This window comes from Sus scrofa, chromosome 16 (genome assembly GCF_000003025.6).
Source record: "Sus scrofa isolate TJ Tabasco breed Duroc chromosome 16, Sscrofa11.1, whole genome shotgun sequence".
Classification (NCBI taxonomy): Eukaryota; Metazoa; Chordata; class Mammalia; order Artiodactyla; family Suidae; genus Sus; species Sus scrofa.
The window spans coordinates 53707776-53720921 of NC_010458.4; the positions used below are offsets into that span (position 1 = coordinate 53707776).

At 51.0% G+C, this 13146-nt stretch overlaps 1 protein-coding gene across 2 annotated transcripts in view; it reads left to right on the plus strand.

Annotated features, from left to right (window-relative positions):
- Positions 1-13146, plus strand: part of LCP2 (lymphocyte cytosolic protein 2) — a 44763-nt gene that overhangs the window by 10802 nt on the left and 20815 nt on the right. For both annotated transcript variants that reach the window (XM_021077083.1, XM_021077084.1), the window contains exons 4-7: positions 6788-6853; positions 7280-7311; positions 7865-7902; positions 10543-10741. In XM_021077083.1, the coding sequence (XP_020932742.1) occupies positions 6788-6853; positions 7280-7311; positions 7865-7902; positions 10543-10741 (335 nt within the window). The remainder of the gene's footprint in view (positions 1-6787; positions 6854-7279; positions 7312-7864; positions 7903-10542; positions 10742-13146) is intronic.

Sequence of the window (13146 nt, forward strand, 5' to 3'; positions counted from 1 at the left end):
CTGCATACAAAAACAAAGCTTAAAAATATTTATAGGGATGGAGAAATATCCATCTCCCCAAAAGTAAAACCCACAATGTCAAGCATCTAATCAGAGATTAATAGACAAATGAGAGGGAAAATATCACTTATAATTAGGAGAAAAACCAATGCATCAAAGCAGACTCATAAACGACAAAGATACTGGGCAGGCAAGGACAATATAACTGTACTCTCTATGTTCAAAAAATTAGTTGAGACATGAGAAATACAACAGGACCCAAGCAGAACTTCTGGAGATGAAACCAGTAATATCTGAGATGAGGAAAACACTGGGGCTAAAACAGATTAGACACTGCAGAATAAAATATTGGTAAACATGAAGATAGAGCTATGAAAACTATCCAAAACAAAACACACAGAGGAAAAAGAATAAAAACAAAATAATGAAAAGCGCACCAGGGAACTACAGGACAACTTCAAGTACAAACGTGTAGTAAGTACCAATTCCAGCTCTGCTTCTGGGATGAGTCCCAGATCACCATCAGTTTCCTAGTCTATGAAATGAAGGAACGGGTTACACGAACCAGATGGGCTCACTCTTTTAAAGGTTATTATTTTAGATCTGAACAGGCAGAGAGGAAAGCTTAGTGAGTAAAAGTGTAGGCTCTGAGGTCAGACTACTCGAGACCCAATTCTTCCATTCACTAGCTCTGAGTCTGTGGACAAGTCACCTGAGTTCCCTGAGCCTCAACTTTCTCATCTGTAAATGGGGACAATAACAGAACCGACCTCAAAGGATCAGTGGGCAAGTTAGGGGAAATAATGGGGAAGTAACTAATAACATACATGGAAGATGTGCTAGTTATTCTAACGCTTTTATGCAAAATCCCGATGAGCACAATTTCAGATTTTTTTTTATGAGTTGAGCTGGTTTTATTTATTTATTTATTTATTTACTTACTTACTTACTTATTTATTGTCTTTTCTAGGGCTGCACCCTTGGCATATGGAGGTTCCCAGGCTAGGGGTTGAATCGGAGCTGTAGCCGCTGGCCTATGCCACAGCCACAGCAACGCCGGATCCAAGCCACTCTGTGACCTACACCACAGCTCACATCAACACCAGATCCTTAACCCACTGAGCGAGGCCAGGGATCAAACCCACAACCTCATGGTTCCTAGTTGGATTCGTTAACCACTGCGCCACGAAGGGAACTCCCAATTTCAGATTTATACTAATTATCTTATCCTGCTAATGGGGGAGGATTAAAGAATAGAAAGGCATGGGCTTTGGAGCAAGGCAGATGCAAGTTCTAAAGCGAGTTCTGCACTACTAGCTTTGGGACTTGGAGAAGACACTTCACCACTCTAGCCTCAGTTTTCTGAGGAACTCTCAGGGAGGATAGATGGGCAAGAGGAACTCTCGGGGAGCGGTGGAGCTGAAGGGAGGCAGCCCACAGAACTTGCCTGGCACCATCGTTGACACGTATAGATATTCAGTACTTATCTGCTTCACTCCCTTGGACACGGGTTCATTTGCCTAGATCATCACCCTAAAGGGTTATGAAAAAGAAATTATGTTTATGTACATCAGGCCAAAATAAGATTACACTCCTCAGAATAGCGCAATTTCCCTCCCTGATGCTAAAAAAAAAAAAAAAAAAAACCAACCCAGTTCTAAATAGATTTTGTAAGAAGGCAGGTTCTGGGAGGAAGTGTTCTCTGTCTGCAGATAAGTCACTCTCTCAAGATGCAAAAATACTGTAACGGATGAGGGTTTTTAAAGAAAACAAAGGGCCTTTTCAGAGGGCCTAAAACCCTTGGTATAGCTCAGCGTGTTCTGATTAAATCCATAGAATATGTGTTAAAATCTGCTGATGTCCATTGGGAGAATTTGTTTTTGTTTTGATTTTTGTTTTTGTCCCCAATACTATTAGTTTTACATTTAAATCCATAGCATAACTTTAAAAAATCAGGAAGAGGGCAAAGGTGGGGTGCTGGTGTAGGCAGCAGATAGATGTTGGACGATTCTCTTTACAATATAGTGGAATTAGGCTGGGATGGGCTAAGATCCAATGAGTGAGGTGATACAGTCAAGCCTGTGGGTGTGTCTGTCTGCCTCATACCCTGTAGGTCTCCTGACCCTGCCTCATCCACTTGGCGATCACCTGAGCCGGGAAGGCAGGGAAGGAGGAAGAGAGGAAGGGCGGAGGGAGGGTCCGGGGCTAAACACAGCATTCTTGGGTCTCTTAAAGAGTGTGCCAGCCCCCAGCACAATGCAGACAATGACAAGATCTAGCTCCCACACGATCCTTCCCGCTCCCATCCACTGGCTAATCCCTGGCCAGGTACGCAGTCCTCCCCACATGAGAAGGGCCTCCTCTGGACCAATTGCTACTCCTCTTCTGCAATGTTGAGTCCAGAACACTCGACTTCTGGCTCAGCTCCCAGCCCCCAACCCCGCCATGGGGCCTTGGACAAATACCTCTCCCAGAGCCTTGTGCTCCTTGTTGGTAACAGTGGGAATAATGCTTGACTGCTACACAAAATGATGGCGAGGCACAATTCAAATAACACGCGTAAAACTGTTGGGGTGGGGGATGCGGCTGGGGAGTGGGGAGATCCTGCTGTGCCCTCCAAGTCTTGTTCCCCCTCTCATGCCTAGTCTTCCAGAGGTCTGAGGCCTGAGCCCTAGGCCTGCGTCCTGGCTTCTCCCTGGGTCCTTGCATGACAGGACAGGTTTGGGGAAGGTTTGGCTCTTGGTTCAAGGAGGCTGACCTTGGAGTTCCCGTCGTGGCTCAGTGGTTAACGAATCTGACTAGGAACTATGGGCTTGCGGGTTTGATCCCTGGCCTTGCTCAGTGGGTTGAGGATCCAGCGTTGCCGTGAGCTGTGGCATAGGTTGCAGACATGGCTTGGATCTGGCATTGCTGTGGTGTAGGCCAGCAGCAATAGCTCTGATTAGACCCCTAGCCTGGGAACCTCCATATGCCGCTGGTGCGGCCCTAGAAAAGGCAAAAAGACAAAAAAAAAAAAAAAAAAGGGAGGCTGACCTTTAAAGGTGGAATTCTGTTCCTTTAAAGGGTGGACTGCAGAGAGAAAGCAAGATGGGGAGTGAGAGTGTGGACTGGGAGGTGGGACAAGGGTCACAGAGGTGACATCAGAAGACAGACGGGCAGTGCGGGTTGGAGGAGGGCGGTTGGAGAGGCCAGTGTTGAGCAACACCGGCTGCTGCCTGGTTCTGGTTGTGAGAAGGGCCAGGGGCCTCTGAAACTGGAGTCAAGGAGCAGTCCCCCGCCTTCCCGTCACTCTGCGCCCTTGCCCCCACCCGGCGGGAGACAGGGGAGGCTCATCTAAAGCTCATACTATGCAAAATGCTGTACGCTGGCACACAACTACACACGGAAAACGGAGTGCTCATGAAATACCATCTACTCTTACTGTGTGCTGGGGGCTCGGGTATTTTCCACTCTGTGTGTTGCCTTCCTCCCTCCCTGCCTTCCTTTCTGTCTGCCTGCCTTTCTCTCATCGCTTCCTTCTTAGGTCTATGGGACCAGAAAACACTGATTTCAAGACCCTCTAAGGGAGATTCCATCCACAGTTGGTAAACCACAGGGATCACTGAAAGGGAGCCCAGGTCTCTGGGGAGGATCCAACAGGGGAACACAGCGTGACAGACAGAGACCCTGCCTTCTGCTCCCCCCACTCCACAGGCTCCCCCTCCTCCTGCATGTCTTCTCCCTCCTCCCTCTCCTCCTCCTTTTTAATTTTTTGAAAACAATGCAAAGAATGCCAATAATAACAGGGATGATTTCACAAGCTTTTCAGACCATAGGAATCAGCCAGGTTAACGGGCTGCTTGATGTTACTGTTCCCCCTGGAGGTTCTGGGGGGTTAAAGTCTCTGGCGGGCCTGGTAATCAGTGTTTATAACAGGTGCACCCATGTAATCCCCATGGGCAGGCCAGTCAGGGATTCTCTAACCAAGGTCAATACCCTTATTTTGCTAATGAGGAACTGGGGTCTAGGGAGGGCAAACAAACGCCTTGCCTCAGGTCACAGGATGGGCACTGCCCTTGGGTAAGATGCTGCAGTCAGACTCGACGAGGACCCACCGTCCCATCCTCTGTGCCTTCTATCATCAAGGGGCAGGGGCGGCGGGGGGTTCAATTGAGAAGTTCAAGACTGGCCCGCTCAGGCAGCAAGCTAGGGGTGCAATGGGGCTGGAACTCCGGTCATGGCAGGATCTTACCTGCTGCCACAGGCCTAACTTTCAGTGGGAGGGTTTGCTCTACTTCTGGGACCAAGACGGAGCAGAGAGTCTTCCAGCTGCCCAGCCCCTCCACCTCTCTCCCTGAGTGCTGAGTGCTGCCTGGGGCTGAGTGCTGCCTGGGGTTTGTGGGGAGGGGGAATGAGTCACCTCTGGCTGCTCACTGTCACTTGGTGTTCCGGGGGTGTGGGAGTGGGGGTGCAACCTTACAGGTTTGCCCACAGAGGTAGCAGCGACCTCTGGCTCCTGTCCACTAGCGCCACCGCCCTGTGCACTCGCCCCCGCCAGTGGTCGCCGCTGGGAAAGTGTGCGCTGCGGTGGCCTCAAAGCAGGAGGCCTTGGGTGCTCGGCTTGTGTTCACTGCAGGCTGGGCTGCTTGCCTGCGCTGCTGGCTCTCAGCTCTGGGCTGCTCCTCCGCGAGGCCTGCGGTTTGACATTTCCTTCCTTTGCCAGTTAGAGCCCCGGCAGCCTCCAGCCTGGCTGCTAAAGATACCGGTAAGCGGAGGTGCAGGGACAGAGGGGGCCTTTTCAGGATCAAAGCAGTGGCTCCAGCCGGTCAGGGCCACACCAGGCCCTGCAGGGCTGGGAGTGGAGGGGCCGCCCACACTCTTGCCTCGGGTCTTGCTGAAATGTCACCTCCTTGCCCAGGCCCACTTGTTTTCAAGTGCAACCACACTCTAAGCTCTCGCGTCCCCCTCACCCAGCCCGCGCCGCCACTGCATGTGTGTACCCACGGTGCTCACCTAGAATTTCACTTCCTTAAATGCTCTTTGTTTATTGTCTGCCTCTCTCCACTAGCAAGCAAACTCCTCGAGAGCAGGGATCTCTGTCTGTTTTGCTCACCAAGGCACCCTGAGCCCCAGGAAAGTTCCTGGCATTTAGAGGCCCTTTAGTGCCCATTGCTGAATGAAGCTGTGACGGGGTGGGGGCAGCGACTGCAGCCACACCACCGCCTCCCCTGGCCAGGGCATGGGACACAGACAAGGGCTCCCTTGACTGTTAGAGACCCCCCTTCCATCCTGTGTCAGAGGAGGAAGGAGAGGGACCCCATCAGCTTCTCAAAACAATCGCTTAAAGGAAGCAGAAGAACCATGAGAATAAGCGAAATAAGGGTTTCGGTGGTGTGATCCAGAGGCTGCTGGGAAGCCCTCCCCCACTTTAAAGCATCTCCTAGCAAAGTGTGAGCACTGTGATGGAGGAGGAGTCAACGCTGCCCTCGATCCTTCTCTGTCCTTTAATGTCCCCAGCGTGTTTATTAAAATTCCTTTATCCTGTCTCTCTGCTGAGTGGGAGGGTCCCAGTAGCAGTTCCTGGGGAGTAGGAAGAGGCGGGAGGGGGCCTGGAGGATGAGGAGGGAAGCAAGAAGAGGTGCGGGCCCAGTCTACGTTTGCTACCTTAGCAATTTTATTTTAGGCCAAACTTGTTACCTTGAGGTGGTCCCTTCCGCAGAAGGAGTGTAACCTGGGTCATTCCCAGGTGGGCCACGTTCATTCCCAGGGGGCTGCCGGTATCAGGGGCTTTAACACAGGAAGGGATGTGTTGGAAATTGGGGAGCCTGGCTTCTGGGACTGGTTGGTGTGTGTTGTGGGGAGAGGGCTGCCTTTATCACTAACCCACCATGCAGACTGGTGCCATCCTTTGCCTGGGTCTCTGTGTCCCCATCTACAGAATATCATTAGACTAGATCACCTCTGAGGCTCCTCGAGCTGTGTCAGATCTCTAGGAACCAGGAGCCTGTTGACTGATGAGGGCTCTGTTGGTCTCAGCAGTGGTGCTAAGGGAGGCTGGAGCTTACCACCAGGGCATGCCAGAGGGGCCGCCCCACTCAAAGAGGCCCCTCCTGTCCTGGGGTTTGGGAATTTGCGAGGTCACAACACCTAAGGACTGAGAGGGTCCTGGCCTCCGGGCACGGAGTGGGCGTCTCCCACTCTGAAGGCTGTGCCTCGATCGAGAATACTTCACCAAGTATTTCTAAGAACCCATGTCCCCCAAGGAGGAGTCAGGGAGCAGAGAATGGAAGGAGATTTCAGGCCCAAGAAGCCCACTGGAGGTCTTGTAAGAGTTACGCAAGCAGCTGATTCCTCCAGGTCTGCGAGATGGTTTGAAGATTCCTAGAAGCCAGACATCACCCCAGGAACATCAAACCAAGAGTGAGGGGATCTCAGCTCAGGGAATACCAACGCAATAAAACACACAGTGGTCACATGGATCCTACGGCTACAGGACTTCGGAGGAGGAGGAGCCAGGTGTGAGCTGACCAGTCTCCACGGGGCAGCTCTGAGCTAGACCTGGGAGGCTGAGCCAGACACAGAGAGCTTTCTGGGCAGGAGCAGGGACTGGGAGGGGGATGGAGGTGACAAGTTCTGGGAGGAAGTGAAGTGCAGAGGCCCCGCCCAGGGAGGGGACTGGCTGGAGGACAGAAGAAGAAGCTGGATGGGACTGGCCCAGGTGCCCGAGGTCACACAGATCAGTAGGAGGAAGGCTCGGGTGGGGGAGAGATGCTGGTTTTGTCACCTCACCTGTCCCTTTATCTTGTAGGATTCTAAGTAAGTTAAGTCAAGAAATCAACAAGAATGAAGAGAGAAGGAGCATTTTCACACGCAAGTGAGTAGGGCAGCCTAGGGGCTCTGAGTTGCTTTAATGAAATGCAAAGAATTTGCAAACTCAAGTCTAACCTTTGACGGGAGGCGAGGGACTGGTTTGCCTCCATTTTTGATCCCCAGTGATTCTTCAGTCCAGGGCTGCCCGCCTCTGCCCTGCAGCTCGCTCTGCATCTGGGACATTAGGGGAACTTCCCCTAGAAAGTCAGGCAGTCACGAGCTTCCAGCTTTGCCACCAAGATGGCTTTGGTGGTTTCTAGAATTTCCGGGCAGCCTGACCTCAGTTTCAGAGCAACAAGGACATGGGTCTTGGGCAATGAGACATACCCTCCCCCCAGGCTCCTCTCGCAGGACTGGACCGAGGGAAGAGGGCGACAGCCCTATTAATAAGTCAGGAGGACTATTAATGCAGTGCTGTTTGCCTTTGCAGACCCCAAGTCCAGCGGTTTCCTGAGGAGACAGGTAAGCTCTCAGGAGTGAGAGTGGTTGCTTTAGGAGGTGACAGGCACTTTGTCCGCCGGTCCAGATGGAGGGGAGGAGAGATGTCACTATGCTGGGCACCTGGCTATAGCCTCTGCTCACCTGGGACCCTCTGCAGAGACACAGTGAGAGGCTCTATAAGGGGTGCCTAGACGGACTGGGGCTTTGAGCACCTGAGTGGAGCCAGTGCCCCTGCTTCTGAGTCTTTAAAGCAGTTTTCCAACTTTTAAATTGCACATCCTGTTAAAATGCAGCTTCCTGGGTCCCACTCAGTCCTGCTGAATCAAAAGCTCCATCCAGTCCATAGGACCCCAAGTATCTGCAGATTTTAAAGCACTCTCAGGCGACTTTGATGCATGTGGAAAGTTTAAGAACGCCGTCAAAGTCTGGTAGAAATTCTAGAGCTGCTACTAAATTGCTAACCCCCAGGTGGTCTGGGCTGGGGCAGGGAAGGGAGCGCCTGCGAGTGGACTGCTACCCTGCCTTTCCTTCTCACGGCTTCTTTGGGTACTGACGAGGGGGTTCTCTTCCACAGAAAGCCATGAAGAAGACAATGGAGGCTGGTCATCCTTTGTGAGTACGGGGCAGGCTGTTCTTCCACCTTGCAGTGGTTTCCAGAGCAACTCTGTAATAAGGAATGTGCCTAATGCCAGAAGGAGCAAGGCCCAGATAGAGCCGCCCAGGGGTCAGATAATGCGCTCCGTGAAGGGCAGAGGATAAACTTTTTAGCCTCTCCATCCACAGGGTCTCCGCCTCACCCATTCCCCTCTGCCCCGTACAGAGAGCAGCTGCAGATGACACCGCATCAATGGGCCTGTCGTGCACCAGCAGCCCCGTCCGGACAGCAACGGTGGGCTGCACGGGCCACAGGCTGCGGGGTGCTGACCACACCCTTACCCACCGTGACCACCCCCGCAGCGGGGCCTTTCCCCCAGCGCCCCCTCCACATGGCCTACGCCAGAGTAGCTTTAAAGCTTTTCTCTTACACGTAAATGCTCATTGGTGACAGAGGGAAAGGAAGTTCAGAAATAACTAGCAGCCCCGGAAAGACCTCAGGGAAGGCCTGATCGAATTGGTTTTTATATGCGGGGTCGCGACAACCCCTTTGAGAGTCTGACCAGGCTGGTACATCCTCTCCCCAGAAAGCTGTGTATGGGGTCACCACACTTGACGCCAGACCCAGGCTAAGCCTAACTCCGTTACGGCTTGCTGCCCAGTCTGCCCACTTTACAGATGAAGCAGCTGAGCCCACCGGACAGCCTGACTTAACGTAGAGCCACACAGATATTCAGAGGCAGGCAAAGGCCCCTGGTTGCCCACCCTTAGTCCAGTGGTCTTTCTGGTAAGCAGCTGCCTCGAGTGCTTCAGAAGCAGGCACTAAACATCCCCTGTCCTATTGGGATTCTGTTACAGGAAGCATTGAATTCGAGAAGCAAAATGCTATGTCTGTGCTTTCTATGTGAGAACAGAGGAATATGACAGATGTATTTTGTTCTAAAGGGAAAATGGACCAGAATTTTCCCCCAAATGCTTTATTTTCATACAGAAACTGCATCTTTGCGACTGCTGGCCACACAGTTCCTCCGCGTGGGAGCTCAGGCTGAGGCCAGCCTTCTCAACCCTCTCTGTACACAGGCAGTTCCCACTAGCTGCTGCCTACCACACCCAGGGTTCCACTGAACAAGGCACTGGGGTGCGGGGGCAGAGACAGAGAACTCAATCCTATGACCACTTTAAAGCTTACATAACACGTACCATGGGGCAGGATAGGATTAGGAACCAAAACCACGCATACACATTAGGAACCAAATCAGGAGAACAAAATAATTGTCCTAGAAGCAGTGAGGAAAGTGTGTTGCTGAAAAAGGCCAGTGGAGTAAGGCCTGGTGGAAAGTCAGGAGCCGCAGGGCTGGGCTGTGCAGGCGGAGAGGTTGGAGGGAGCCCCTGCTGGTATGGGGGGCAGTCCGCACCAGGGCTGGAGAGGCACAGAGGCTGGAGGCCGTGGTTCTGAAGCCCCTCCCACTGGTCGGGTTCCACCCCCTGCTCTCAAGTGACAGGAACACTGAGGGCAGGAAGAAGACTCTTCGGAGTTGGGGAATATACTCAACCTCACCTTGCCTTCTGACGTTAAAAAGATACACATTCTGCAAGTCAAACATTCACACAGGCGTCTTTCATTTGAGCACCCTAGACGGTCTCCTTTAAGCCACAGGGCAAAGTTGCCGGGATTTCTAGGCTCTCAGGATGCACCTTCCCACACCAAGCTGTGACTTCCCTTTGCTTCTTTCCACACTGTCGTTGACTTCAGAGAAATAGCCTGGGCCCATTTAGTACCCACTTGATCTTGGCCTGTGACGGATAAGCCAGTCATGGGTCAGCAGCTGAAGGTGCCACCTCTGCCTGGGAAATTATTCCTATACCTGTCACTTTCCTGGGCTGCCTCAAAGGCATAAACCCCCCAGGGCTTACCCGCCCTGAGACCCACAGAGAAGCAAATGTAAACTACACTAAAAAATCTAAAATTTAGAGTGCCTTCCAAGGGAGCAGCTTCACACTCAGTGCCAGATGTCACAAATAATAAGCTGTTTCTTTCTTTCTATATACTCATCTCTCAGCAGAGAGACTACCCCAGCCCTGACCATCCCATCTCAGACACAACGTAGTCTGCCTTCTAATTAACAGGCTTTTGGTTATCTGGTTTCCCATTAGCATGGCCTTGGACAGTGCACCGGGTTATAATGAGAAGAAATTTTTGAGAGCAGGCACCCAGAGAACAGACTGACAATGAACCAGGGGCATCACAAACGCTCCAGGTGTTGAGTCTCCCTCTTGGCAATGCCTGGAGTAAAAAATGTGTTTACTCAAAACAGCAGGTGCTGCCACCCTTCTATTCCTGTGTCCTCATTCCTTTTGCTTTTCTCTGTTGTGCAAACAACAACAACAACCAAAAAAAAACCAAAAAAAATGTAGAGAAAAATGCACTTGCCTAGTAGCCTGAAGACCTTAGTGGAGGTCTCACGTCCACACTTTGCTAGCTCTGTGATTTCTGTAACTCCCTGACCTCAGAGTCCTCATCTGTAAAATGGGAGTGATCACCCTAGTGCTGAATGCCCCCACGTGAGGACCGTGAGGCTCGGCAGAGAGAGGCGAGGGAGGCACGCCGAGTGCCAAGGAGCCCGACACACCGCTCTGTGCCCATCACTGTCTCGGCAGGAAGAAGATGACTATGAGAGTCCCAATGAAGATCAGGATGGGGAGGATGACGGTGACTACGAATCCCCTAACGAGGAGGAGGCGGCGCCCATGGAGGACGATGCTGATTATGAGCCGCCGCCCTCCAATGATGAGGAAGCTCTGCAGAACTCCATCCTGCCTGCCAAGCCTTTCTCCAACTCCAACTCCATGTACATAGGTAAGGGCCCTGGCAGCCCAGCCCCCAGCCCCACTGGTGCACGGGAGGCCAAGGCCCATGTAGCAAGAAAGCTTTGTGTGCTGATGTTGGCTCAGCTTCCGATCAGCTGTGCGGCTTTGGGCAAATGTCTCTACCTCTCTGGGCTTCAATTTTCTCATCTGTGAAATAGAATGATAATAATATAGACCACACAGATTTGCTGTGAGGGTTATTAATAGTGCAGACAAATCATTGCTGCTGGTGCCTGGTATCAGCATGGAACGGTTACTTAAGAGTGTAAGTAACAAGTAACAACTTATTTTGTATGTTACTTTGGTATTCAAATACTATTTTTTTTTTTTTTTTTTTTTGGCTGTACCCGTGGGATATGAAAGTTCCCAGGCTGGGGACTGAACCCGCACCACTGCAGAGACAATGCCAGAACCTTAATCCGCTGTGCCATAGTGGGAACCCCTACTAGCTTGTTCCTCCCCATCTCTGACCAATTCATGCTTATGTGGCACTACTGCCCACAGAACAGCAGATACATACAGTGATATTCAATGCGGATTGATTGTAACTTAAATTTTTCAAAAAATTTTGGTGGTGACAGAAAATAGGCACATACACATTTGCATAATATAATATCAAGAAGTAAGCAAAAAAGCTGATGATCACAAAAATTAAGACCACTAGTCCTTTAGGCTGTATAACACTTGGTATTTTATTTATTTATTTATCTATTTATTTCCTTTTTTTGTTTTTTTGTTTGTTTGTTTTTTGGATGTGCCCACAGCATGTGGAAGTTCCCAGGCCTGGGATCAAACCTGAGCTACAGCAGTGACAATGCTGAATCTTTAACCACTTGGCCACCAGGGAAATCTGATACTTGGCAATTTTTTTTTTTTTTTTTTGGGGGGGGCTGCACCCTCACATATGGAAGTTCCCAGGTTAAGGGTAGAATCAGAGCTACAGCTGCCGGCCTACACCACAGCCACAGTAACAACAGGATCTAATCTAAATCTGTGACCTACACCACAGCTCATGGTAACTCTGGATCCTTAACCCACTGAGGTCAGGGATTGAACCCGAGTTCTCATGGATACTAGTCGGGTTCGTTACTGCTAAGGCACAATGGGAACTCCACACTGGGTAATTTTATTTTATTTATTTGTTTATTTATTTATTTATTTTTTTGCCATTTCTCCCGCAGCATATGGAGGTTCCCAGGCTAGGGGTCCAATCGGAGATGTAGCTGATGTCCTACGCCACAGCCACAGCAATGCGGGATCTGAGCCACGTCTGCAACCTACACCACAGCTCACTGCAATGCCGGATCCTTAACCTACCGAGCAAGGCCAGGGATCGAACCCTCAACCTCATGGTTTCGAGTCGGATTCGTTAACCTCTGAACCACAACGGGAACTCCTAATTTTAAAGCCCTTTCACAAACACTTTGTCAATGTTTCATTTTGTGTTTTGAAGCACCCTGTGTGATACAGGCCACAGTTATCCATCCTGTTTCACATGCAGGGAAACTGAGGCCCAGAGATGAAACAGATAGCTAAGCTGCTGTGTGCCTCCTGTGTGCCAGTTATGAGCATACACAATGAAGGGAACACTATAGTTCTCACTCTAAAGAATCCATCGTCCAGGGGACGAGGCAACATCAAACAAATTAATCACAAGATGATTTACTTAAACTTAGATACTCAGGAAGACGCGTGCGAGAGACGAGGCTGGGGCATGTGCCTAGTCTGGGCTTGCTTCCCTGAGGATAGGATATTTAAGATGAAACTGAAAGGACACATAGCAGTTGGCTAAGTGGGGGCAGATACGGGGGAGGGAAGAGCATTCTAAGCAGGAGGAATGGCTGGGCAAAGGCCCTGAGGCTCCAAGGAACATGACAGGTCAGGGGAGCTGAGAGCTGGCCAGTGTGGGCGCTTGCCCAAGTTCTGAGCCCCACTCTCTGGAAGAGCACTGCCTCCCCTGGGCTGGGACCAGGCTGAGACAAAACAGCATCCAGAGCACAAAATGTCAGTAGACCGTCACTTAAGAGTCCTGGCCTAGCCTTCCCCCATCAAAGGGGTAGGACGCTGCCAGCCAGTCAACCTGGCCTGGGGACACCTCTGAGATGATCAGAATAATGTGAATTACTGTTAGGAGTCTGCGCTTCGGTGACCAGCTCCTCCTTCTAAGCAAGGAGGAAGTGGGAGGGGGAAGGACAGCCCAGAGAATTTGTGAGGGGAAGGAAGGGGCCCAGAACAGGATCTTCATGTGTCACAGTGGGCTTACCCTTGCTGAGGCAGTTGTGCCTATGTGTGTCTCTGTGTGTGTCTGCACGTGTGTATGTGTGTACGCACGCACAAATACAGGTGTGCATTTGTATGTCTGTACACGTGAGGACATGTGTATGTTGACTTCTT